This window comes from Doryrhamphus excisus, chromosome 23 (genome assembly GCF_030265055.1).
Source record: "Doryrhamphus excisus isolate RoL2022-K1 chromosome 23, RoL_Dexc_1.0, whole genome shotgun sequence".
NCBI lineage: Eukaryota > Metazoa > Chordata > Actinopteri > Syngnathiformes > Syngnathidae > Doryrhamphus > Doryrhamphus excisus.
In genome coordinates this window covers 2,412,032-2,439,916 of record NC_080488.1, presented here as the reverse complement: position 1 = coordinate 2,439,916, position 27,885 = coordinate 2,412,032, and the positions used below count along the sequence as shown (strand labels likewise).

Below are 27,885 nucleotides of genomic sequence, written 5' to 3'. Positions count from 1 at the left end.
TCCTTAATGGTAAGAAGACCAATGAAAATAATCATAATAATGTACGTCACGCAGTAATTAACCAATAGCAGGAGGCGCTGAGGATGCCAGTGCGGGTCACATGGCTCCTCTCAACCAGACTTGATGCAGTTTGCCATTAAAATGTTTTCATTGCCTCCAACCTTCCTACTCTTCCACATTTGATGATAGCACACATATAGACGCAGTTCCACTAACTTAACGAGGCTACGCTGCTGAGCGGAACTGACGGCGCTCCGGGTGAACAACACAACGGCGGTTATTTTGGAGGTTGTTACCTAAAAGCGGCTCCTGTGTGGGCACAACAGGCTAGCTAACGTTCGTCAGGCCGGGACAGAACTAGCGGCGAGGAGGCCCCAAACGGCACAGGAACTCGGGGGGAAAAAAATCATGGCGAACATCGCAGTTCAGAGGATAAAACGGGAATTCAAGGAGGTGCTCAAAAGCGAAGAGGTCAGTCTCCGTGTTTGCTGTCGGGATATTGCCGCTTTTCTTTGTCCTCGGTGGGGCTAAAAAAACGCCAGTGACGCGTCGCTGGCTTCAGCTGTCAGCTTGCTAACCTCCATGTAGCTAGCTTTAGCTAGCCGAGGCAGCGCCGTCATTCAGCTTCACTAATTGCATCACATAGCTTCCAGCTCATAATATTAGTCACGGTTAATATTTACTAGTAGTTCTAACCTCTCGTATAAGCACATTTCAAATGAAGAGCCAATTATTATTTCATATTGCGTGCGGGGATTTCATGCTAGCGTACGGTAACTATGCTAGCCGAGTTAGCCATCAAAGATAGCTTGTGAAAGTCATGTCATTGATTCACTCAGTGTATAGTTTTTGTTTCGTTCAACCTGTAAGTTTCTATGGAAGTTTGGGATAACTTAGTGTAAAGCTCTATCCGGTGGTAGTGTTGTTGGGGTGGGGGGGTGTCAGTTTATGCTGCATAGGCAGGTTTGTGCTTGACAGCAAGCTCAATTAACACTTTGCAGTCTGTCCTCTTTGCTCACGTTAACACGCTTTTTTTTTTTGCTTTTCCCCTCCATCATTCCAGACAAGCAGAAACCAGATTAAGGTGGATCTGGTAAACGAGAACTTCACAGAACTTAAAGGGGAGATAGCAGGGCCACCTGACACACCATATGAAGGTGAGAGGGCCTCTGGAGACTCCTTGCTTTAAACATCAATGCTTAATATCCAATAGCACTCTTGCCCGTTGCAGCCATTAACTTCATCCTTGCAGCGACCTCACAAAATAACAACTTTAAAGCGGCCCCTCTGTGTTTATGAAAGCTCTGAATGTTCATGAATGGCTCTCCGTGCGGCGAGTTCCAGAAACACATGGACGTTTATGTTAAATGACATTTCGGGTCAACGGCTTTCATCACAAATGCTGCACACATAGCAGACAGTAACGCAATTGCTCCTCCACAATAACTTTTCCCAAATGTTCACAATTCCAAGCACTGGGAATACTTCAAATGACTTTCTTTCTGTCATGTATGGATATAAAAGGTATTCCAACACCTGTAATCTTACAGGTATCTTTTCATAGCGCTCAACTGCAGCAACAGTTATCCTGAGTTCACTTGCATGGTCATTTGAAGCTATATATATAAAAAAATGAAGATTCAATTAAAGTAACTCATAAATAATTTGAAAAATAAATAAAATATATAACAAATAAGTAAAAACACTATAAAATTAAATACATTTTTTGTAAGGAAAACATGCATTTAAGTCTGCACACACACACACACCTTTGATTTCAGAATCCATCCTTTGATGTTATGCATATCATAACAAAAAAGTTTGAACACTAACCATACGAAATGTTCAATATCATTGGAGGGAACGCTTGTTTTCATTAAAAACTGTGACACCCATGAATCCACATTCGTAAAAGCATGAAAAAAACCAAAAAAAAAACTTAAAACTGTATTATGGAAAGCAGGAAGTGAACAAATGTAACAGTTACTGATTGTAAAAGTACCAGATGGAGGGTTAGGATTTAATAAGCTTTGCTTCTTCCTACTCCTTTTGGACATGTGGAACTGTGAATTGATTTATGTGATGCATTCAATTGTAATCTGATGCATGTTCAAATGAAATTAAACCATTATCATTACCATTACCACAACCTCCTCACCTGTGCTTATGCTTTGCAGTGGTAACAAGCTCCTATATCCTGACCTGGCTTTTTTTTTTACATCAATACCATAATCATCTGACTTAATGATGATTGTTTTTTTCTTACAGGAGGTAGATATCAACTAGAAATAAAAATTCCAGAGACATATCCTTTCAATCCACCTAAGGTAAAATATCCACTGGTGTCGTTCATTATTCATGAGTGTTGGACATCCCGTGTAACTTTAATTTTCCCCCCTCCCCCTTGTCGCTCAGGTGCGGTTTATCACAAAGATCTGGCATCCCAACATAAGTTCGGTCACAGGTGCAATATGTTTGGACATTCTCAAAGACCAGTGGTGAGTAACTTTTTCTCGACTGTGTTACACATTTTTAAGATAACAAAGACTTTGATTTATTTTAAGTGAATGCGCTTAAAAGCCCAGCGTTTTTTATTTTAATTTTTTTTTTTTTTTTACAGACTGTCATAATGTGTGTTAACAGCAAGCAGCGTGCTTGCATGAATTAACTCGATGGCGTGCAGGAAACAAATGCACACATTAGCACGCGCTAATGTCATCAGACTTTACCTTTATGCATTCCAACATAGTATCAGCATTTGGGACCAAATATGAGGTGAAAGACAAACGGGGCGAAGACTACTCTAGTAGTCTCATCTGTGCAGCGGGAGAACGTTAGCATATGGACGCATCTCTGGTGCGTTCAAGGACAGTCGAAGAATGTGGGACGGGCCATCGATCATCGTTACTCAATGAAACAAAACAACATAAACGTGCTAAAACTGGGATTTTTAACTGTATATATTTTTTTAAATAAATTAATGGCTCATATTTCCAAACTGTGTATGCATTTAAATAATATTCAATGTAATATTTTTTATAGTATAATATTTAATATAGTTTTTTAAGTGTATATTTTACTTAAAAAAGAAATGTAATCAATGTCCCTCAAAGTTTACCTGGCCCGGTGGTTGGGGACCCCTGCCTCAAGTGATATTTTTGGGACAAGCAAGACAAAACGTGTCCATACCTGCCAGCAAATGTATTGTGTTGATGTAAACAATGCGATGTATGTGTCTGTCAGGGCGGCGGCCATGACGCTGAGGACAGTCCTTTTGTCACTACAAGCTTTATTGGCAGCTGCAGAGCCAGATGATCCACAGGACGCCGTGGTAGCCAATCAGGTGGGTGTGCACCAATGTCTGGATAGTGTGTTGCTCGGATGTGTATTTCTAAGGGATTTAGCGGAGTTGGATCCCATAAAGACTTGATATTAGACATATTAATTTCAGCCTTAATCATCCATCACGCCCAAAGTGGCCTAACGTTTATATACAAATATAAACATCCAAGCATGGCGTCAGAGTTGAGCATCAAACTGAACATTCAGATGTTCCACATGAAATGAGATCATTAAAAAGGATCAACCTTGACATAAATAAGTTCCAAGTGTATGCAGTCGGTGTTGTGGCAACCTTTTTGTCCAAATCAAGGGCGCAGAGAGTCCTCGCCACAGGCCATTCATTTTCATGGCTTGTTGTTTTTTTTTGGCCCCAGGCATACTTTAAAAATAAAAACAAACATAAACTCGTTCAAGGTTTGCATTTGACTTGGTTAGCATATCGGGTAAAGCACATTTATTTGCTTTACATTTTGCTGTAACATATAATAACACTATTTTTTGGTTTAGTTAAGTTTGTTTCAGGCATGCTTATAATGTTACATTGAAATACATCACATGGTAATGGTTTTATTTCATTTGAACATGCATCAGATTACCATTGAATGCATCACATAATCAGTTCACAGTTCCACATGTCCAAAAGGAGTAGGAAGAAGCAAAGTTTATTAAATCCTACCCCTCCATCTGGTACTTTTACAATGAGTAACTGTTACATTTGTTCACTTCCTGCTTTCCCAATATAGTTTAAGTTTTTTTTTATTTATTATTGTTATTTTATTTTTGTCACATAATCGGTTCCCAGTTCCACATATCCAAAAGGAGTAGGAAGAAGCAAAGCTTATTAAATCCTACCCCTCCATCTGGTACTTTTACGATCAGTAACTGTTACATTTGTTCACTTCCTGCTTTCCTAATATAGTTTAAGGTTTTTTTATTTATTTATTATTATTTTATTTTTGTCACATAATCAGTTCACAGTTCCACATGTCCAAAAGGAGTAGGAAGAAGCAAAGCTTATTAAATCCTACCCCTCCATCTGGTACTTTTACGATCAGTAACTGTTACATTTGTTCACTTCCTGCTTTCCAATTATTATTATTATTTTTTTTAAATAATGTACCTCATATCCAAGTGTTTTGCAGGTAGTGTCTTTTAATGAATGAATTTAAACGTGTATTTGCTCCACAGTTCAAGCAGAACCCAGAGATGTTCAAACAGACGGCGAGACTTTGGTCTCACGTCTACGCTGGCGCTCCCGTCTCCAGTCTGGAGTACACACGCAAAATAGACAAACTCTGTGCCATGGGCTTTGAGAAAGTAAGTCGCTCTCAAGGTGACCTTCGGTTCACCCTCGCCGCGTCTTCCCGCTGCTCATTTCTACCCGATATATCCCATGTTTGTTTTCTTCACAGAATGCAGTAATAGTGGCCTTGTCGTCGAAATCCTGGGACGTGGAGACAGCGACAGAGCTACTGCTCAGTAACTGAATCTTGACGACAACTTTTACATCTTTCCTCATTTTCTCATCCCCCGCCTCACCCCCACCTCTCAACCGCTCTCGTACAGCCTCCTCCATATTCCCGCCGTCTTTTGGCGTCTCTTCCCCGCACCGCACCTTCTGTTTCACAGTGGACTCCGCCCCCGCACTTCCCCTCTTCCCCCGCGTTCATTGCCTCTGCTGTGCCACACTCCACAATCACTTTGCTCGGTGAGCGAGCGTGCATCCCCCGGTTCCCCCCCCGAAAAAGGTCATTCAACATTCCGCTCAGTGCTACAAATCATGACGTCGGACCACTTAAATACGCCCACCCACGACCGACATCGCCATGTACGGCAGGCACCCAGCTCAGTCAGCACCTCACCCCCACCTATGCAGTACATGGACTTTTAGTTTGGAACACTTTTTTTTTGTAGGAAAGTGTGAAGCCATTCAATTAAGACTTGCCGTGATTTGGTTTCCACACACCTGAATAAAAAGGCAAATTTAATTTTAATTATCCCCCCCTGCCCCCCCACAAGACTACCCACATAATTATCACACGGCAGTAATGTGATTACCGTGGGTAGCTTGGTGTAAATAAATTTCCCCACATTAGATTTCATCATTTAAATTGAGAAAGAAGGCAGGGCATATGGAAGTAAATTCCGACAGACGTGGACAAGGCTTATTCCCACACCGCTTCATTTCCGATCACGTTCCAACCCGGGTTCGCCATCACACTACATTACATACACAGTGTAATTACTCGATTCCTCTGTCCGACATCCTCCCCACCTGTTACATTACTTCTATCAAACTCACCTGTCTCTTCTCAACACATTTTTATTTTTTAAAAAAAAAAGGAGAAACCTTTTATTTGGGTTTGGCTGCCTACAGGAATATATTTGGATTCTTGTTTTTAGAATGGAAAAAAAAAGAAAAATACAAAGACAACACATTAAACGCAACCTCCAAAGTAAAAACAAAAAAAAGAGTCAAAAGTATTGCATCACCTTGACAACGCCAACAGATAAATATGTCAAAAGATTCATCTGTAAATAAAGATAAAGTCTGTGTAAATTCATTTATTCTTGCTCTTTTGTGTGTGTTCTCTTTGTTGGATTCCATAACACACACCAACTCGGTACTGTAACTTATATCTCATGCAATATGCGGATATTTGAATAAAAACTAAGTTGAGATCCTAAATTATCTGGAGCAATAGAAACGTAGCCAAGAGGGAATGGCGTTCCCGTCCTATAAGAAGTAGTGAAACGCACTAAAATGAAGAATTAGCATGCGAAGAAGCGCTAAATGGATTATACAGTGATACCGCACACTTGAGCTCCTCTGCCATTGTTGTTCATTGGCCCTGCGGCGTGAGCTTATTTTTAGCGCATTCAGAGCAGGGGGAATAAGGAAGGGTTATAATCATGTATCATAAAATACAGATCACCTTACACGCACTGAGGCTTGTGACTATAATGAACGGGGTAACAGATGGCGTGCCGACTAGCCTGTTGTGCGTGTTTGATGCTCTCCAGCAAAACCAATGGACTTTATTTAAAGCTACGCAATTTCCCATAACGGAACACGCGACTTATCACGTCTTACCAGGCATTAAGTGCAAAAGTCAGCACATTTTAATCCACGAAAGTACCCCCCCCCCCATTGACAACAACTAGAAGGTGAATTTGTTCTTTGAAACTGACCCAATTTCTTTGCATCTCCAGAGACTCTCCCCCCTTCCCTCTTGGATGCACTTCCCCAGACACTTCATTAGGTACACCTGCACATTTTTTTCACTCTCAATTCAGGAATGTATTAAATCATTTTGAAGCTGATTTAAAAATAATTTAGATCTTGAAAAGTGTCGAATTTGGAAAACTTTATTTTTCTTGCAAACATTAACTTAACACTCTTTGCTACGTAAAGACATGAAAGACACGTCTCTCAACCACAACAGGAAGCGGAAAACCCCCCTCCCTCCAGGTGGCAACCCCTCCCCTATCGATCATTCCGGGGGGGAATTATGTCCCGGTAACCTACCACTACAATCGCCTTTATTTTGTAGCAACTCAACATGTTATTTTTTTTCCTCAGATATGTTTGCTAACTTGGGCGGCACGGCGGTCGAGTGGTTAGCGCGCAGACCTCACAGCTAGGAGCCCAGGGTTCAATTCCACCCTCGGCCATCTCTGTGTGGAGTTTGCATGTTCTCCCTGTGCATGCGTGGGTTTTCTCCGGGTACTCCAGTTTCCTCCCACGTTCCAAAAACATGCTAGGTTAATTAGCGACTCCAAATTGTCCATAGGTATGAATGTGAGTGTGAATGGTTGTTTGTCTATATGTGCCCTGTGATTGGCTGGCCACCAGTCCAGAGTGTACCCCGCCTCTCGCCTGAAGACTGGGATAGGCTCCTGCACTTTTGTTGAATGTAAATGAATGAATGTTGCTATGTTGCTAACTTTTCCAGTACCTTTCCATTTAATGACTTACATTTGTAGTTTAACCCTTTAAAGGGAAAGTAACCATATATGGTAACTCAATGATTTAATTTTTAAATTGCCCTATAAAGGGTTAACAATATGTCTTATTATTTTTGAGGTTTTGTAACATACTAATAGCAATTTGAGTATCATGTTCCCGCCCTGAAGCTAATTAAGGACATACTCTTAATTATTCCTCCACTCTGGGCCCCCCACTGGTGTGAAAAGTGGTCGAAGTTTTGTACGTGTTAGAGGAAACAAGGTGTGGATTTGAGTCATGCAGCTTTAACTCGGTCAGAAATGAATCACATAAATGACTCGACTCAGACTTTACTTTAATGACTTGACTTGAGATTTTCAGTAAATATATAAAATGTGTCCCCATTTTAAGTACAAAACAAGACTTTTTCCCACAGAATCTGCCTCATTGAATGCATCTATGAACATCCAATCAGGTTTGAAAATGCCGAGCTAGCATAAATCGTCCATGTTTCCTAAAAAGTGTCATGATGCCAACGGACCGGGTGAGTCAGTCATGTGCGGCGAGGCAGGCACCCGTGGGCATCCTGTTTCCCGGAGTTATGTGATAGCCCGAGTTTCATTGCGTGTGTTGTCGGACCCGCTTCCTCCGCTGCAGTGCACTCCCAACTTGAGGTCCATCTTGAGGACTGTGGCATCTTCATGTGAGGAATCATGTAGGCCACAAGGTTACTTGTCGGTTCTTCTTCTCTATACCATTTGGTCAAGATGATGCGAATACTCTGTCTGGCTATGCTGCTTCCTTCAGGTAAAAAAAATAAAAAAATTACAACTATTTCCTCTTTAGAATTGACTGGAATTGTGTACTTGTACTTATTTTTGTGCATAGTTATTGCTTCTTCTTGTTGCTCAATTTCCCTGTTGCATGTGTGATGTCACCATATTTCCCTCTTAGTACAGTTAACAGACTTTGGGTTTGTACTGAAACTATTCTACATAAAATAATACTTGCTATTTGAAGTACTGTGTTAATATTTTGAGGTGTGCAGGTATTTTGTCCAACAGGTGAATAAAATGAAATATAACCTTTTTGTTTGTACCTGCAGTGGTCCACTCAGCGCAGGGTCGCTATGCCCACAAGCTCCTCAGCGATTTGATGGAGAACTACTCCAGCGCCCTTCGACCCGTGGAGGACACGGACCGAGCACTCAACGTCACTTTGCAGATCACGCTCTCTCAGATCAAAGATATGGTGAGTCTTTTCTCCCAAATTTATTACAAATGTTCGAATTTACTTTAAAGTTGCAGTATTGTCATTGAATGTGAAGCACGCCTCTTAAAGTGCAGACCGGGGGCCTTCTGTTACGGAGCTGGATCAGGTTGCCGATCAGGTTGCTGTGTCAGTCTGCACTTGTTTATGGGGCATGCCTGCTATAAATACGTGCAGGGAAGACTGATAGCTGGAGACGTCTTAGTGTCACCTGAAGTGCTTCCACAATTCACCTGATATGACAGTGGTGTCCAAAAAGTGGCCTGTGGCACTGTAAAAATATAATTTCACAAGAAAACTAAAAGGGCTGCACAGTGGTGAAGTGGTTAGCGCTCAGGCCTCACAGCTAGGAGACCCAAGTTCAATTCCGGTCATCTCTGTGTGGCGTTTGCATGTTTTCTTCGGTTTCCTCCCACATTCCAAAAACATGCTAGGTTAATTAGCGACTCCAAATTGTCCATAGGTATGAATGTGAGTGTGAATGGTTGTTTGTCTATATGTGCCCTGTGATTGGCTGGCCACCAGTCCAGGGTGTGCCCCGCCTCTCGACCAGAAGACAGCTGGGATAGGCTCCAGCACCCCCCGCGACCCTCGTGAGGAAAAGCGGTAGAAAATGAATGAGTTCTCCTATTTTGTGTGGAAGTGGTAACTTTTTGCCTTCTTATTTTGTCTTTCCCCACCCTCTGCCATCTCTGTGTGGAGTTTGCATGTTCTCCCCGTGCATGCGTGGGTTTTCTCCGGGTACTCCGGTTTCCTCCCACATTCCAAAAACATGCTAGGTTAATTAGCGACTCCAAATTGTCCATAGGTATGAATGTGAGTGTGAATGGTTGTTTGCCTATATGTGTATTTAATGAATGAATGAACGAATGAATGAATGAAGAAAACTAAATGGCTGCATGGTGGTTAAGTGGTTAGCGCTCAGGCCTCACAGCTAGGAGACCCGAATTCAATTCCACCCTCGGTAGAAAATGAATGAATGAAAGAAAACTAAAAAAACGGAAAAAAATTAAAAAAAACATAAAAATCAGCAGTAATTTTACAATTAATTTTAAGAAAAAAAAATATATTTTTAAAATTAGTTGATACTAATAATGTGCTTTTTCTCTCATATCACAAAGCTGAGATGCAGTTATTGTTCAACTATAACTTTTTAGTATATCTTATTAAAGCGGCTCTTGCATCTTTCCATGTTTCAGTATGCGACCCTCACCTTGTCAAATGACGTACATGTTTGTCAACATGGTCGCCATGGCAACAGAACAACAGTAAAGCTGTTTGTGCAGGTACTACCTGCACAATTGACTAATTCCACTTTGTAGATTACTGCTGTGTGTGCGTGCAGGATGAGAGGAACCAGGTGTTGGTGGCCTACCTGTGGATAAGACAGAGATGGCATGACGCATACCTGAAGTGGAATAAAGAGGACTACGACGGCCTGGAGATCATTCACATCCCCAGCAACCTCGTATGGAGGCCCGACCTCGTCCTCTATAACAAGTACGCCCGTAGGTCACTCATACAGTACATACGCAACTATTACATCAGTCTTAAACTGCAGTACTCCGCTTGTCCAGAGCTGACGACGCGTTGTCTGGGCCCATGGACACCAACGTGAAGCTACGCTACAATGGCGAGATCACTTGGGACGCCCCCGCCATCACCAAGAGCTCCTGCGTGGTGGATGTGTCCTACTTCCCCTTTGACAGCCAGCAATGTAACCTGACTTTTGGATCCTGGACCTACAATGGAAACCAGGTATGAGGTTTAATCGGCGACTCTCCTTGTCCTTTCTCTGTTTGTGGGGCAGCAGACCTCTGTGCCCCAAGGAGACAGCACAAAGCATGGAAATATATTTTCTTATTACATTGTTGTGCAGTTTAGTATATTGTTATAGAGCATAATTCCCACTATGCAAAATTCCAGGTGGACATCTTTATGGGCATGGACAGCGGCGACCTGTCCGACTTTGTGGAAAATGTCGAGTGGGAGTGCCACGGCATGCCGGCCACCAAGAACGTCATCATGTACGGCTGTTGCTCCGACCCCTACCCCGACATCACCTACACCGTGCTCCTTCAGCGCCGTTCCTCCTTCTACATCTTCAACCTCCTCCTGCCGTGCTTCCTCATCTCCTTCTTGGCTCCCCTGGGATTCTACCTGCCCGCAGACTCCGGGGAGAAGGTTTCCCTGGGGGTCACCGTGCTTCTGGCTCTCACTGTGTTTCAGCTCATGGTGGCCGAGAGTATGCCTCCCTCGGAGAGCGTGCCTCTTATCGGTGAGAGATGACTCACTCGCAGTCTGGGGTTTGACGTTCACTGTACTATATTTAGGAATGTCTTGTTGTTTATGGTAATGGTAATGGTTTAATGTCTTGTTGTTTATGGTAATGGTTTTATTTCATTTGAACAGATTACAATTGAATGCATCCCATAATCAGTTCACAGTTCCACATGTCCAAAAGGAGTAGGAAGAAGCAAAGCTTATTAAATCCTACCCCTCCATCTGGTACTTTTACAATCAGTAACTGTTACATTTGTTCACTTCCTGCTTTCCTAATATAGTTTAGTAAAAAATTAAATTAAATTAAATTAAATTAAATTAAATTAAATTAAATAACATAAATAATAACATGCAAACTCCACACAGAGATGGCCGGAATTGAACTCGGGTCTCCTAGCTGTGAGACCTGAGCTCTAACCCCTTCTCCACCATGCAGCCCTTTTTCGTTTTGTTGTGAAATGATACTTTTAGAATGTGCCACAGGCCACAAATGGTCCCCGGGCCACAAATTTAATTTAATTTAATTTAATTTAATTTAATTTAATTTAATTTAATTTAATTTAATTTAATTTAATTTAATTTAATTTAATTTAATTTAATTTAATTTAATTTAATTTAATTTAATTTAATTTAATTTAATTTAATTTAATTTAATTTAATTTAATTTAATTTAATTTAATTTAATTTAATTTAATTTAATTTAATTTAATTTTCAACTAATTTAAATTAGTTTTCATCATTCTAGCCCGATACGCCTCAAATGATAAATTATTTCTTTTTTTTTTTAAGATTATTTAATAGCTGTTATACAAATATTGCAATCTGGTATTGATGTATTTTCCATATACAGTTTGATCGCTGGTTCTATCCACCAATGATACACCTTCTTACCTGTGTTACTCAGGCAAGTACTACATCGCCACGATGACCATGGTCACGGCCTCCACATCGCTCACCATCTTCATCATGAACATCCACTTCTGTGGCGCTGAGGCCAAACCAGTTCCCCACTGGGCCAAGGTCCTCATCATTGACTACATGTCCAAGATCTTCTGTGTGTATGAGGTGGGTGAGAACTGTGCCTCCTCCTCCTCCTCATCCACGTCCTCTTCTCCATCCGCTCACCCGGTCCAGGATCCTGTCACTCACAAGTACCTCACACACCATAGTCAAGCAAACGGCCATAAGAACCCCGGACCCCAGACCCCTAAACCGCAACACCACCCCAGAATGAAAACCGAGCAACACCTCACCAGAGCGGAGAGGAGTCTCTTGTCCACGTTTCCACTCGGGAAGTACGAAAGCTCCAATGGGAAGCTTTCGGCCGGGGAACGCTGTAAAGAAGACCAGAAGGTTCCGTGTTGCCCCGGCGACAAAAATCCACCCTGCTGCCTGGAGGACAAAAAACCCCCAGCCCCAGGCTCCATGGTGACATTTGGCCCATGTGTGTTATGTCGTCATGACAACGGCCTCCCCGGCGGTGACCCCAAGCTGGTGCGTAATGTCGAGTACATTGCCAATTGTTTCCGAGAGCAGAGGGCCACGTGCGCTAAGGGGGCGGAGTGGAAGAAGATTGCTAAAGTGATGGACAGGTTCTTCATGTGGATTTTCTTCATCATGGTGTTCCTCATGAGCATCCTTGTCATTGGGAAGGCCCCGTGACCTGCTAGCAACGGCCTTTTTAGCAAGGTGTTAGGAATGGAATATTTCCCCACTCTCTTCTGGATATATGAATCTACAACAGACACATAACACAATTCCAAGACCTTTCACTTTTTGGAGATTGGAGAACCAGCAGTCCACCAATCTGGCTTGTGGGAAAATATTCCATTCCAATTCCCCACTCTATTCTGGATACTTGTATCTACAACAGACACAACACAATTCCAAGAACTTTCACTTTTTGGAGATTGGAGAACCAGCAGTCCACCAATCTGGCTTGTGGGAAAATATTCCATTCCAATTCCCCACTCTATTCTGGATATTTGTATCTACAACAGACACATAACACAATTCCAAGACCTTTCACTTTTTGGAGATTGGAGAAGCCACCAATTTGGCTTGTGGGAAAATATTCCATTCCAATTCACTTGAAAACAAAAGGCACACTGTTGTTTTTTTTATTTATTTATTATTATTTATTTTTTATTTCACAGCTGGTGGAAGAAAGTTATCTTAACTTTGCCCTTGTTGGGAATGGAAAATTCTTGTTAGGAATGGAATATTTTTACACATGTTCTGGATATTCTTGTCTACAACAGAGAAGCAACACAATTCCAAGCCCTTCTTTCACTTGTAAATAAAGGCAAGTTGTAGAAAATATCCATAATAGTGTGGGAAAATATTCCATTCCTAAAATACCAATTATTCATTCATTCATTTTCTACCGCTTTTCCTCACGAGGGTCGCGCTGGAGCCTATCCCAGCTGTCTTTGGGCAAGATTCATACCTATGGACAATTTGAAGTTCCCTGACCTCGTACCTTGCTGAACTTTGGTTGGTTGGGCTAAACGTTCTCTCCAGTGCTGGCATTGTCATTGCTTGTATCTCCTTTTGATATTAAATTGTAAAACTTACTTGAGACTCTTAGCATTATTTCACAACTGGTAGACCAAGTTATCTGGGTGGACTTTGCCCTTGTTAGGAATGGAATATTGTTGTTCGGAATGGAATATTTTTACACAGTGTTCTTGATATTCTTGTCTACAACAGAGAAGCAACACATTCCTTTCACTTGTAAATAAAGGCAAGAAAATGGTAGAAAATATCCATAATAGTGTGTGAAAATATTCCATTCCTAAAAGACCAATTATTCATTCATTCATTTTCTACCGCTTTTCCTCATGAGGGTCACGCTGGAGCCTATCCCAGCTGTCTTTGGTCGAGATTCATACCTATGGACAATTCGGAGTCGCCAATTAACCTAGCATTAACCTTCTTTCACTTGTAAAATATTCCATTCCTAAAAGTCTTTTTAAGTCATTATAATCTATTTGATTTTATTTTGAAATGTGTCTATTTAAACCAGTAAGATCAATATTAAAGGGCCCGGTCTTTGTCAACATTTCTGCACCGTGACTCTCATACGGCATCGAAGTGTCCCAGGTCCCTCTCAAGCCCGACATCGATTTACAGCTCCTTCACCATGTAACCATTGAATACACATAAGAGGCTTTACTGTCCGGTTAGAACGTGACCAGTGAAGACAGCACGCCTCATTCACCGCAGTGAAATCAGACGCGGCCGTCTCTCAAAACGCGGTGTTAGTACACACTCAGGATTAGGTGAATTACCCCCCCACCCCCCTCCTATTGGAAATCTCCCAGTGAATTGTTAATGATCTGGCTTTGTTGATTCCCTGCCTGGGCTTTGTTCTTTGGAGGATGTAAGGTAATAGCGAGCATCAATTATGGACCACCACGCACACAGGCTGACATCTTCTCCCGTGGACATGCCCCCCTTCCACTGACACACACAAAAAAAAACACAACAACCCAATGAACTAGTGATGGAAAATAATATTAGTGTTGTGTTAATACACAATTACATCATGTCATATGTCAAATAATGTCAGTTATTTAAAGTATGTTTTTACCAAATCAGTCACTCAAATTCAACTGTTCTTGGACAGAAAATATAAAAAAATAATATAATAAAAATAACAATATAAAATAATATAAGTTGTATACATATAATTGATACAAATGTTATTTATGTAATTTATAAATGTAATGTAAAACATGGATATGAGCAATAAAATGCACTTCCTGGTTTAGTTTGAATATCAGAATTTAAAGAAAGTTTTATTCGATTATAAAACATTTTAAAATATTTTTACATATTTTTTTTCTATTTTTGCTATTTATGTCCAGTAATACTACTACTACTACCATAAGTACTAGTTTTTATGCATATTTTTGTAATTTTTTTCAAAAAATGTAATGTAAAACCTGGATATGAGCAATAAAATGCACTTCCTGGTTTAGTTTGAATATCAGAATTTAAAGAAAGTTTTATTTGATTATAAAACATTTTAAAATATCTTTACATATTTTTGCTATTTATGTCCAATAATACTACTACTACTACCATAAGTACTAGTTTTTATGCATATTTTTGTAATTTTTTTTGAGAAATGTAATGTAAAACCTGCATATGAGCAATAAATGCACTTCCTGGTTTAGTTTGAATATCAGAATTTAAAGAAAGTTTTATTAGATTATAAAACATTTTAAAACATCTTTACATATTTTTTCTATTTTTGCTATTTATGTCCAATAATATGTTGACATGTACTGCTTCTACTACTACAAGTACTAGTTTTTAATGCATATTTTTGTTTTTGAAAAATGTAATGTAAAACCTATATATGAGCAATAAATGCATTTCCTAGTTTTGTTTGAATGTCAGAATTTAAATAAAGTTTTATTGGATTATAAAACATTTTAAAATATCTACATATTTTGTCTATTTTTACTACTACTACGACAAATACTAGTTTTTATGCATATTTTTGTAATTTTTTTCGAACTTTTAAAAATGTATTTCATGAAGTAAAATTATTATTTAAACATGTTTTTAAAGGGATATTTGCTTGCAATATTTTAACACGTTTTATAAATAGCAAACTGATCGCTCAAAGCACGTCTGTTTGTTTATGTAGTTACCTTTACTGAACGGCAGAGGGCGCTGTAATGCCATATCCCGTACCACAGTACCACCCTCAGGCTGTGTAGGAAGCTGCGTGTCGTGTATTGTGGCAGTGATGCATCACAATGCAACACAACACGCACACTGATGCACAAACCAAATGTTAGCACTGATACTGTTTCCTCAAATTTTTAAATATGAATATTATATTCAGTATAGTAGCACAAGTAGTATTCTTACTGTTTTATGTGCTGGCAGATGCTACACAAAGGATTAGCTTTAGTGCCGAGTTGGTGTGCTGTTTACGAGGGGGGAGGCTTTGTGTCACATGGGCTCCAAATGTCGTAGCTGCGCCCCTGCAACGATCCGTCTTCTTTTCCTCCCGGAAGTTTGGGAAATGGCTTGTGGACGCCATCTGCTGCATCTGATTAAGGTTTGTGATGTTTGCCATTACTTTTAACAACGCAGCAGCCCTTCACTGCATTAGGACACAAGCAAAGTTTGAGGTTGACGACTTCCTGATCCGACATTGAAATCGGCTGACGGTTGCCATGGAGATTGAGGCGCGTCAATTTAGAAAGGCAAACTTTGCTTTTAATTGTTTAAAAGAGTGTTGAATAGAATCAGTGGCAGGATATGGGGATTATTTGAACAGTTGCAGGGATGCTGCAGCTCATTTTGAAACGGATTTGTTGCTAAATGAAGACAATCAAGTTAGGTTGCGCTGCAAGTGCCACAGTTACGGTACTGTATGATTACAGTCGTTACTCTATACACCCCGGTTCGAACAGCGCTCCCTCGCTTTATCACGGTTTTGAAAAATTTGATCCCATCAGTAAAAAAAATGCATATTTAAGCAAATTGTACGGGTTTTTTTTGCACAAATTAAATATTTTCAACTTGTGAATGTAATATCCTACATTGGTCACTAGGTGTCAGTAATTAGTGACCGACACCGAAGCGCCAGACTAAATAAATGACTTATTTTAAATAAAAATAAAAATAAAAATAAATTAAAATTAAAATTAAAATTAAAATTAAAATTAAAATTAAAATTAAAATTAAAATTAAAATTAAAATTAAAATTAAAATTAAAATTAAAATTAAAATTAAAATTAAAATTAAAATTAATTTATAAAAAAAATTAAAAAAATAAATGACTTATTTTCACTGATTATATACTTTATTGAGTTACATAGTAAAGGTTACTATGTAGGTGTTACTTCATGGCTTAATAATGTAATGTGTAATGTGTAATGTGTAATGTGTAATGTGTAATGTAATGTAATAATTAATAATTTAGGAGATTGTAAGCAGGTTTTTTGCCATTTGCCATAACTGCAGAACCAATTAACAGTGATAAACGAGGGATTACAATAATTTTGTCTCAAAGTTTAAATATAATACGTTCTAACCCCGCCCCCACACCAGCATATTTTTAAGTAATATTTAGTCCTATACAGTTTTTAATTAGATAAAATTCATAATGCATTGATATTAAAAATTTATTGTAAAATTTATTTTTCAAAGCTATTTTTTATTATCATTTCAGATGTCTGAGCCAACGCAAGAAGAGAAAACTGTGAAAAAAGTCATCAATGTGCGTAACTGTCGTCACCCAAAATTGAAAACTTCGCTCCAAGATGGGGACCGCGGTTCTCCGTGTGACCCACACCCCGACAACGTTGACCCTCAGCCCCCACAGGAGGAGCTCCTCACCACCATGCGAGGTCATGCTGCATTTGCAGACAGCGTGTACTTGCTGGCGTCAGTCATCTTCCAGAACCACCACCGGGAGAAGCCAGCGTCCCGCCAACTGGTGAAGTACGGCAACCAGAGGGGGCTTCTTCTTCCTCACGTCAAGGATGAAATAAGACGTCCTGCTTATGAAATGGCTTTCAATGCACTCAAATGTAAGTAAAATTTAATATAGTAAAATACATATTTTGTAAGTCCACGCTTTGTTGTTGTGAATTATTTTCCAAAAGACCACAAAGACCAGGTCCAAAAAAAAAATGTTACTCCGGTACTCCGGTTTCCTCCCACATTCCAAAAACATGCTAGGTTAATTAGCCACTCCAAATTGTCCATAGGTATGAATGTGAGTGTGAATGGTTGTTTGTCTATATGTGCCCTGTGATTGGCTGGCCACCAGTCCAGGGTGTACCCCGCCCGCCTCTTGCCCGAAGACAGCTGGGATAGGCTCCAGCACCCCCCGCGACCCTCGTGAAGATAAGCGGTAGAAAATGAATGAATGAATGAGTTCTCCTCCTATTTTGTGTGGAAGTGGTAACTTTTTGGCTTCTTATTTTGTCTTTCCCCACCCTCGGCCATCTCTGTGTGGAGTTTGCATGTTCTCCCCGTGCATGCGTGGGTTTTTTCCGGGTACTCCGGTTTCCTCCCACATTCCAAAAACATGCTAGGTTCATGCTAGGACTCCAAATTGTCCATAGGTATGAATGTGAGTGTGAATGGTTGTTTGTCTATATGTGCCCTGTGATTGGCTGGCCACCAGTCCAGGGTGTACCCCGCCTCTTGCCCGAAGACGGCTGGGATAGGCTCCAGCATCCCCACAACTCCCGCGGTAGAAAATGAATGAATAAATACGTTCTCCTCCTATTTTGTGTGGAAGTGGTAACTTTTTGGCTTCTTATTTTGTACTGGAAATGTACTCAAACCAAAAACATGAACCAAAAAACATGCTAACTGAGGTTCCAGTGTATTTGTGTCTGCTCAGGATCATCTAATCATTAATGTTGATGTTTGATGGCATCTCTTATCTTCAAGTACAAGTTGACCTTGACCCTGATGACCTCTTGGTTGTTTTTAAGGTCCACTTGATCCCTGACCTCATCCATGTGTAGAAATACAGCTGACCTTGTCTTTGGTTAGGATTTCAATTCTTTCCTTCCCTGCAACATTCCGTCTTTCCCCTCCTCTTCCCAAAAAAGGTCACATGACTGCGTTTGCCGTACTGCGACTGGAGACACTCTTTGGACTTTGTGTCTGCTTGGATTTAGAGCATGAAAGAGAAGAAGAGTGTTTTTTTTTGTTTTGTTTTTAGCCCTTGTGTCCTTCGCTACAGCGGCGTCGACCTCAGCAAATATTCCGTCTCGAAGACGGAGTTGCCATTTAGAGCGTAGAGTTGGTGATAATAACACCCGATTTACGACGTGATGTCATCTCGTTTTGGCGGCTCCCCGTTTGATTCATCTGCAGTCAGGTGGAACGACGTGGAAACCAGCCAAAGACCGGACCCGAAGGTTTTATTTGACCACAGTCGTCATCAGTCAGGTGTGGATGGGGACAGCAACAGGCGGCACCTGCTGTGGAAACGTGTCAACTGGAGATGATTCATACAAAAATATTGTTTATATTTACTCCATACACTGTGTGTGTTTAGTTTCATTTTTTTTTTTTTTTTTGCTTCTAATGCACTTTAAGGTAAAAAAAAAACATGAGAAACCTCACACACACGGGGGATCCAAAAAGCACCCAAAAATGTCATAAAATGCCAAAATTTTAGGGTGTCAATTTTTGACAAAAAACGTAAGGGGTTAGTATGTGGTTTTTTTCAGTTTTTTCAGTTTTTTTCAACTTGCTTCTAATGCACTTTTCTGCTCAAAATAAAGGAGAGACCTCACACACACTCAACAGGGGCCCCAGGAGCACCCCAAAATGGCATAAAATGCCAAAAATTTTAGGGCGTCAATTGTTAGTATGTCGTTTTTTTCAGTTTTTTCAAATTTTTTCAACTTGCTTCTAATGCACTTTTCTGCTCAAAATAAAGGAGAGACCTCACACACACTCAACAGGGGCCCCAGGAGCACCCAAAAATGGCATAAAATGCCAAAATTTTAGGGTGTCAATTTTGACAAAAAACGTAAGGGGTTAGTATGTCGTTTTTTTCAGTTTTTTCATTTTTTTCAACTTGCTTTTAATGCACTTTTCTGGTCAAAAAAAAAACATGGGAAACCTCACACACACTCAACAGGGGCCCCAGGAGCCCCCCAAAGTGGCATAAAATGCCAAAATTTTAGGGTGTCAATTTTTGACAAAAAACGTAAGGGGTTAGTATGTCGTTTTTTTCAGTTTTTTCAACTTGCTTCTAATGCACTTTTCTGCTCAAAATAAAGGACAGACCTCACACACACTCAACAGGGGCCCCAGGAGCCCCCCAAAATGGCATAAAATGCAAAAATTTTAGGGTGTCAATTTTTGACAAAAAAACGTAAGGGACGTATGTCGTTTTTTTCAGTTTTTTCAAATTCTTTCAACTTGCTTTTAATGCCCTTTTCTGGTCAAAAAATCACAGGAAACCTCACACACACTCAACAGGGGCCCCAGAAGCACCCAAAAATGGCATAAAATGCCCAAATTTTCAGGTGTCAATTTTTGAAAAAAAACGTAAGGGGTTAGTATGTCGTTTTTTTCAGTTTTTTCATTTTTTTCAACTTGCTTCTAATGCACTTTTCTGGTCAAAAAAACATGGGAAACCTCACACACACTCAACAGGGGCCCCAGGAGCCCCCCAAAGTGGCATAAAATGCCAAAATTTTAGGGTGTCAATTTTTGACAAAAAACGTAAGGGGTTAGTATGTCGTTTTTTCAGTTTTTTCAACTTGCTTCTAATGCACTTTTCTGCTCAAAATAAAGGAGAGACCTCACACACACTCAACAGGGGCCCCAGGAGCCCCCCAAAATGGCATAAAATGCCAAAATTTTAGGGTGTCAATTTTTGACAAAAACGTAAGGGGTTAGTATGTCGTTTTTTTCATTTTTTAAATTTTATTTTAACTTGCTTTTAATGCACTTTTCTGGAAAAAAAAACAGGGGAAACCTCACACACACTCAACAGGGGCCCCAGAAGCACCCAAAAATGGCATAAAATGCCAAAATTTTCGGGTGTCAATTTTTGAAAAAAAACGTAAGGGGTTAGTATGTCGTTTTTTTCAGTTTTTTCATTTTTTTCAACTTGCTTCTAATGCACTTTTCTGGTCAAAAAAACATGGGAAACCTCACACACACTCAACAGGGGCCCCAGGAGCCCCCCAAAGTGGCATAAAATGCCAAAATTTTAGGGTGTCAATTTTTGACAAAAAACGTAAGGGGTTAGTATGTCGTTTTTTTTCAGTTTTTTTAAAACTTGTTTCTAATGCACTTTTCTCCTCAAAATAAAGGAGAGACCTCACACACACTCAACAGGGGCCCCAGGAGCACCCCAAGATGGCATAAAATACCAAAATTTTAGGGTGTCAATTTTTGACAAAAAACGTAAGGGGTTAGTATGTCGTTTTTTTCAGTTTTTTAAACTTGCTTTTAATGCACTTTTCTGGTCAAAATAAAGGAGAGACCTGAAACACACTCAACAGGGGCCCCAGAAGCACCCAAAAATGGCATAAAATGCCAAAATTTTAGGGTGTCAATTTTTGAAAAAAAACGTAAGGGGTTAGTATGTCGTTTTTTTCAGTTTTTCAAATTTTTTTCAACTTGCTTCTAATGCACTTTTCTGGTCAAAAAAACATGGGAAACCTCACACACACTCAACAGGGGCCCCAGGAGCCCCCAAAATGGCAAAAAATGCCAAAATTTTCGGGTGTCAATTTTTGAAAAAAACGTAAGGGGTTAGTATGTCGTTTTTTTCAGTTTCTTCAGATTTTTTCAACTTGCTTCTAATGCACTTTTCTGGTAAAAAAAAACATGGAAAACCTCACACACACTCAACAGGGGCCCCAGGAGCCCCCAAAATGGCATAAAATGCCAAAATTTTAGGGTGTCAATTTTTGAAAAAAAACGTAAGGGGTTAGTATGTCGTTTTTTTCAGTTTTTTTCATTTTTTAAAACTTGCTTTTAATGCACTTTTCTGGTAAAAAAAAACATGGAAAACCTCACACACACTCAACAGGGGCCCCAGGAGCCCCCAAAATGGCATAAAATGCCAAAATTTTAGGGTGTCAATTTTTGAAAAAAAAACGTAAGGGGTTAGTATGTCGTTTTTTTCAGTTTTTTTCATTTTTTTAAACTTGCTTTTAATGCACTTTTCTGCTCAAAATAAAGGAGAGACCTGAAACACACTCAACAGGGGCCCCAGGAGCCCCCCAAAATGGCATAAAATGCCAAAATTTTCGGGTGTCAATTTTTGAAAAAAAACGTAAGGGGTTAGTATGTCGTTTTTTTCAGTTTTTCAAATTTTTTTCAACTTGCTTCTAATGCACTTTTCTGGTCAAAAAAACATGGGAAACCTCACACACACTCAACAGGGGCCCCAGGAGCCCCCAAAATGGCATAAAATGCCAAAATTTTAGGGTGTCAATTTTTGACAAAAAACGTAAGGGGTTAGTATGTCGTTTTTTTCAGTTTTTTTCATTTTTTTAAACTTGCTTTTAATGCACTTTTCTGGTAAAAAAAAAAACATGGAAAACCTCACACACACTCAACAGGGGCCCCAGGAGCCCCCAAAATGGCATAAAATGCCAAAATTTTAGGGTGTCAATTTTTGAAAAAAAAACGTAAGGGGTTAGTATGTCGTTTTTTTCAGTTTTTTTCATTTTTTTAAACTTGCTTTTAATGCACTTTTCTGCTCAAAATAAAGGAGAGACCTGAAACACACTCAACAGGGGCCCCAGGAGCCCCCCAAAATGGCATAAAATGCCAAAATTTTCGGGTGTCAATTTTTGAAAAAAAACGTAAGGGGTTAGTATGTCGTTTTTTTCAGTTTTTCAAATTTTTTTCAACTTGCTTCTAATGCACTTTTCTGGTCAAAAAAACATGGGAAACCTCACACACACTCAACAGGGGCCCCAGGAGCCCCCAAAATGGCATAAAATGCCAAAATTTTAGGGTGTCAATTTTTGACAAAAAACGTAAGGGGTTAGTATGTCGTTTTTTTCAGTTTTTTTCAACTTGCTTCTAATGCACTTTTCTGGTCAAAATAAAGAAGCGACCTCACACACACTCAACAGGGGCCCCAGAAGCCCCCCAAAATGGCATAAAATGCCAAAATTTTAGGGTGTCAATTTTTGACAAAAAACGTAAGGGGTTAGTATGTCGTTTTTTTCATTTTTAAATTTTTTCTTTAACTTGCTATTAATGCGCTTTTCTGGTCAAAAAAACATGGGAAACCTCACACACACTCAACAGGGGCCCCAGGAGCCCCCAAAATGGCATAAAATGCCAAAATTTTAGGGTGTCAATTTTTGACAAAAAACGTAAGGGGTTAGTATGTCGTTTTTTTCATTTTTTTTCAACTTGCTTCTAATGCACTTTTCTGCTCAAAATAAAGGAGAGACCTCACACACACTCAACAGGGGCCCCAGGAGCCCCCCAAAATGGCATAAAATGCCAAAATTTTCGGGTGTCAATTTTTGAAAAAAAACGTAAGGGGTTAGTATGTCGTTTTTTTCAGTTTTTTTCATTTTTTTAAACTTGCTTCTAATGCACTTTTCTGGTAAAAAAAAAAAACATGGAAAACCTCACACACACTCAACAGGGGCCCCAGGAGCCCCCAAAATGGCATAAAATGCCAAAATTTTAGGGTGTCAATTTTTGAAAAAAAAACGTAAGGGGTTAGTATGTCGTTTTTTTCAGTTTTTTTCATTTTTTTAAACTTGCTTTTAATGCACTTTTCTGCTCAAAATAAAGGAGAGACCTGAAACACACTCAACAGGGGCCCCAGGAGCCCCCCAAAATGGCATAAAATGCCAAAATTTTCGGGTGTCAATTTTTGAAAAAAAACGTAAGGGGTTAGTATGTCGTTTTTTTCAGTTTTTCAAATTTTTTTCAACTTGCTTCTAATGCACTTTTCTGGTCAAAAAAACATGGGAAACCTCACACACACTCAACAGGGGCCCCAGGAGCCCCCAAAATGGCATAAAATGCCAAAATTTTAGGGTGTCAATTTTTGACAAAAAACGTAAGGGGTTAGTATGTCGTTTTTTTCAGTTTTTTTCAACTTGCTTCTAATGCACTTTTCTGGTCAAAATAAAGAAGCGACCTCACACACACTCAACAGGGGCCCCAGAAGCCCCCCAAAATGGCATAAAATGCCAAAATTTTAGGGTGTCAATTTTTGACAAAAAACGTAAGGGGTTAGTATGTCGTTTTTTTCAGTTTTTCAAATTTTTTTCAACTTGCTTCTAATGCACTTTTCTGGTCAAAAAAACATGGGAAACCTCACACACACTCAACAGGGGCCCCAGGAGCCCCCAAAATGGCATAAAATGCCAAAATTTTAGGGTGTCAATTTTTGACAAAAAACGTAAGGGGTTAGTATGTCGTTTTTTTCAGTTTTTTTCATTTTTTTAAACTTGCTTTTAATGCACTTTTCTGGTAAAAAAAAAAACATGGAAAACCTCACACACACTCAACAGGGGCCCCAGGAGCCCCCAAAATGGCATAAAATGCCAAAATTTTAGGGTGTCAATTTTTGAAAAAAAAACGTAAGGGGTTAGTATGTCGTTTTTTTCAGTTTTTTTCATTTTTTTAAACTTGCTTTTAATGCACTTTTCTGCTCAAAATAAAGGAGAGACCTGAAACACACTCAACAGGGGCCCCAGGAGCCCCCCAAAATGGCATAAAATGCCAAAATTTTCGGGTGTCAATTTTTGAAAAAAAACGTAAGGGGTTAGTATGTCGTTTTTTTCAGTTTTTCAAATTTTTTTCAACTTGCTTCTAATGCACTTTTCTGGTCAAAAAAACATGGGAAACCTCACACACACTCAACAGGGGCCCCAGGAGCCCCCAAAATGGCATAAAATGCCAAAATTTTAGGGTGTCAATTTTTGACAAAAAACGTAAGGGGTTAGTATGTCGTTTTTTTCAGTTTTTTTCAACTTGCTTCTAATGCACTTTTCTGGTCAAAATAAAGAAGCGACCTCACACACACTCAACAGGGGCCCCAGAAGCCCCCCAAAATGGCATAAAATGCCAAAATTTTAGGGTGTCAATTTTTGACAAAAAACGTAAGGGGTTAGTATGTCGTTTTTTTCATTTTTAAATTTTTTCTTTAACTTGCTATTAATGCGCTTTTCTGGTCAAAAAAACATGGGAAACCTCACACACACTCAACAGGGGCCCCAGGAGCCCCCAAAATGGCATAAAATGCCAAAATTTTAGGGTGTCAATTTTTGACAAAAAACGTAAGGGGTTAGTATGTCGTTTTTTTCATTTTTTTTCAACTTGCTTCTAATGCACTTTTCTGCTCAAAATAAAGGAGAGACCTCACACACACTCAACAGGGGCCCCGGGAGACCCCCAAAATGGCATAAAATGCCCAAATCTTCGGGTGTCAGTTTTTGAAAAAAAAAAAACGTAAGGGGTTAGTATGTCGTTTTTTTCATTTTTTTCAACTTGCTTTTAATGCACTTTCTGGTCAAAAAAATGGGAAACCTCACACAGAACAGCGGCTTGAAACGATGCATTTCTGAAAATGCTGCAAATGTTTGACAGACGGTATGAGTTGCCAATGAGAAAATTTACATCATATACAACAACTTTACAGTGTGAAAGACTCATTATTATTATCTTATCATAGCATTAGTGGTTCATTTGGGTTCCAAAAACGTTCCCCAATAATCCCCACACTAACTAATGAATGTGCTTTCAAGTATGTCTTCCTGCCAGTGGCGCTAACAATGCACGTGATCTTTCACACTCACTCATTGCAGATGCAATCAAAGAGGCAGATGAAGAATGGATGAACTGTAATTAAACCCCAATTAAGCGTTAAATCACAGGAAATGAACCTTGGTCTGATTGAATTGTCCTTTCAAATTGAATTAGGAGCCTTTGGAAATGTCTTCAAAAGCCAGTCTTGTTTTTGTACACGTATTTTTATGATATGATATGTCATTTTGATCTTCAATGGAGACGTTCTACAACATAATAAATAATAAATAACAATTCCGAAGATAGGGGTTTATATTAATTATAGTGCAATATTAGTTATGATCTTACTCGCTGATGACAAGTAGTGGAAAAGCTCCTAAGTATTGTTTTGTTTTTGCACAGATCAAGAACTGCTGGAGGACATCATAACCGACAGTGGCTTGTTCCTCTCTCACCCAATAGTAAGTGAGCTGTGATGGCGACAACATCTACACAACACCCACATCTGGGGTTTGTACTTTACACTTCCTGTTGGTCAAGAAGCAAGTTGAAAAAACTGAAAAAAACGACATACTAACCCCTTACGTTTTTTTTCAAAAATTGACGCCTTAAAATTTTGGCATTTTATGCCATTTTTGGGTGCTCCTGGGGCCCCTGTTGAGTGTGTGTGAGGTTTCCCCTGTTTTTTTCACCATAAAAATGCATTAGAAGCAAGTTGAAAAAAATGAAAAAAACGACATACTAACCCCTTACGTTTTTTTTCAAAAATTGACACCCTAAAATTTTGACATTTTATGCCATTTTTGGGTGCTCCTGGGGCCCCTGTTGAGTGTGTGTGAGGTTTTCTCTGTTTTTTTGACCCGAAAAGTGCATTAGAAGCAAGTTGAAAAAAACTGAAAAAAACGACATACTAACCCCTTACGTTTTTTTTCCAAAAATTGACGCCTTAAAATTTTGGCATTTTATGCCATTTTTGGGTGCTCCTGGAGCCCCTGTTGAGTGTGTGTGAGGTTTCCCCTATTTTTTTCACCATAAAAATGCATTAGAAGCAAGTTGAAAAAAATGAAAAAAACGACATACTAACCCCTTAGGTTTTTTTTCAAAAATTGACGCCCTAAAATTTTGGCATTTTATGCCATTTTTGGGTGCTCCTGGGGCCCCTGTTGAGTGTTTGTGAGGTTTGTCCTTTACTTTGAGCAGAAAAGTGCATTAGAAGCAAGTTGAAAAAAATTGAAAAAACTGAAAAAAACGACATACTAACCCCTTACGTTTTTTTTCAAAAATTGACGCCCTAAAATTTTGGCATTTTATGCCATTTTTGGGTGCTCCTGGGGCCCCTGTTGAGTGTGTGTGAGGTTTCTCCTTTATTTTGAGCAGAAAAGTGCATTAGAAGCAAGTTGAAAAAAATTGAAAAAACTGAAAAAAACGACATACTAACCCCTTACGTTTTTTTTCAAAAATTGACGCCTTAAAATTTTGGCATTTTATGCCATTTTTGGGTGCTCCTGGAGCCCCTGTTGAGTGTGTGTGAGGTTTCCCCTATTTTTTTCACCATAAAAATGCATTAGAAGCAAGTTGGAAAAAAATGAAAAAAACGACATACTAACCCCTTACGTTTTTTTTCAAAAATTGACGCCCTAAAATTTTGGCATTTTATGCCATTTTTGGGTGCTCCTGGGGCCCCTGTTGAGTGTTTGTGAGGTTTGTCCTTTATTTTGAGCAGAAAAGTGCATTAGAAGCAAGTTGAAAAAAATTGAAAAAACTGAAAAAAACGACATACTAACCCCTTACGTTTTTTTTCCAAAAATTGACACCTTAAAATTTTGGCATTTTATGCCATTTTTGGGTGCTCCTGGAGCCCCTGTTGAGTGTGTGTGAGGTTTCCCCTATTTTTTTCACCATAAAAATGCATTAGAAGCAAGTTGAAAAAAATGAAAAAAACGACATACTAACCCCTTACGTTTTTTTTCAAAAATTGACGCCCTAAAATTTTGGCATTTTATGCCATTTTTGGGTGCTCCTGGGGCCCCTGTTGAGTGTTTGTGAGGTTTGTCCTTTACTTTGAGCAGAAAAGTGCATTAGAAGCAAGTTGAAAAAAATTGAAAAAACTGAAAAAAACGACATACTAACCCCTTACGTTTTTTTTCAAAAATTGACGCCTTAAAATTTTGGCATTTTATGCCATTTTTGGGTGCTCCTGGAGCCCCTGTTGAGTGTGTGTGAGGTTTCCCCTATTTTTTTCACCATAAAAATGCATTAGAAGCAAGTTGAAAAAAATGAAAAAAACGACATACTAACCCCTTACGTTTTTTTTCAAAAATTGACGCCCTAAAATTTTGGCATTTTATGCCATTTTTGGGTGCTCCTGGGGCCCCTGTTGAGTGTTTGTGAGGTTTGTCCTTTACTTTGAGCAGAAAAGTGCATTAGAAGCAAGTTGAAAAAAATTGAAAAAACTGAAAAAAACGACATACTAACCCCTTACGTTTTTTTTCAAAAATTGACGCCTTAAAATTTTGGCATTTTATGCCATTTTTGGGTGCTCCTGGGGCCCCTGTTGAGTGTGTGTGAGGTTTTCCCTGTTTTTTTTGACCCGAAAAGTGCATTAGAAGCAAGTTGAAAAAACTAGAAAAAAATGAAAAAAACGACATACTAACCCCTTACGTTTTTTTTCAAAAATTGACGCCTTAAAATTTTGGCATTTTATGCCATTTTTGGGTGCTCCTGGGGCCCCTGTTGAGTGTGAGTGAGGTTTTCCCTATTTTTTTGACCCGGAAAGTGCATTAGAA

General features: G+C 39.3%; 3 protein-coding genes across 4 annotated transcripts in view; all 3 read left to right on the top strand.

Moving 5' to 3' along the window:
• The first annotated feature begins 80 nt into the window (after window positions 1–80).
• ube2ka (ubiquitin-conjugating enzyme E2Ka (UBC1 homolog, yeast)) lies at window positions 81–5,374 on the top strand. Its single transcript, XM_058063717.1, has 7 exons — window positions 81–471; window positions 1,064–1,157; window positions 2,269–2,327; window positions 2,416–2,498; window positions 3,244–3,343; window positions 4,531–4,659; window positions 4,755–5,374. Exons 1-7 carry the CDS (start codon window positions 409–411, stop codon window positions 4,827–4,829), a joined length of 603 nt encoding a protein of 200 aa, XP_057919700.1. The 5' UTR covers window positions 81–408; the 3' UTR covers window positions 4,830–5,374.
• A 694-nt stretch (window positions 5,375–6,068) lies between these two features.
• On the top strand, window positions 6,069–14,345 carry LOC131110517 (neuronal acetylcholine receptor subunit alpha-9-II). Of its 2 annotated transcripts, XM_058063716.1 has the most exons (6): window positions 6,069–8,098; window positions 8,397–8,542; window positions 9,906–10,060; window positions 10,138–10,318; window positions 10,487–10,838; window positions 11,748–14,345. In XM_058063716.1, the coding sequence occupies exons 1-6, from the start codon at window positions 8,059–8,061 to the stop codon at window positions 12,503–12,505; spliced, it is 1,632 nt and encodes a 543-aa protein (XP_057919699.1). In that variant the 5' UTR covers window positions 6,069–8,058; the 3' UTR covers window positions 12,506–14,345. The 2 variants fall into 2 exon arrangements, with proteins under 2 accessions (XP_057919699.1, XP_057919698.1); XM_058063715.1 differs by having other exon boundaries at window positions 6,069–8,542; window positions 9,883–10,060.
• A 1,363-nt stretch (window positions 14,346–15,708) lies between these two features.
• Window positions 15,709–27,885, top strand: part of LOC131110655 (putative methyltransferase NSUN7) — a 29,861-nt gene continuing 17,684 nt past the window's right edge. Inside the window, exons 1-3 of the mRNA XM_058063942.1 lie at window positions 15,709–15,926; window positions 17,046–17,406; window positions 25,502–25,560. Coding sequence (XP_057919925.1) covers window positions 15,822–15,926; window positions 17,046–17,406; window positions 25,502–25,560 — 525 coding nt within the window. The 5' untranslated portion in view covers window positions 15,709–15,821. The remainder of the gene's footprint in view (window positions 15,927–17,045; window positions 17,407–25,501; window positions 25,561–27,885) is intronic.

Coding starts and splice junctions, on each gene's coding strand:
- ube2ka (XM_058063717.1), top strand. CDS start 409: ATGGCGAACATCGCAGTTCAGAGGATAAAACGGGAATTCAAGGAGGTG. Junction 472..1,063: donor AGGTGCTCAAAAGCGAAGAG/GTCAGTCTCCGT, acceptor CCATCATTCCAG/ACAAGCAGAAACCAGATTAA. Junction 4,660..4,754: donor GTGCCATGGGCTTTGAGAAA/GTAAGTCGCTCT, acceptor TTTTCTTCACAG/AATGCAGTAATAGTGGCCTT.
- LOC131110517 (XM_058063715.1), top strand. CDS start 8,365: ATGAAATATAACCTTTTTGTTTGTACCTGCAGTGGTCCACTCAGCGCA. Junction 8,543..9,882: donor TCTCTCAGATCAAAGATATG/GTGAGTCTTTTC, acceptor TCCACTTTGTAG/ATTACTGCTGTGTGTGCGTG. Junction 10,319..10,486: donor GGACCTACAATGGAAACCAG/GTATGAGGTTTA, acceptor GCAAAATTCCAG/GTGGACATCTTTATGGGCAT.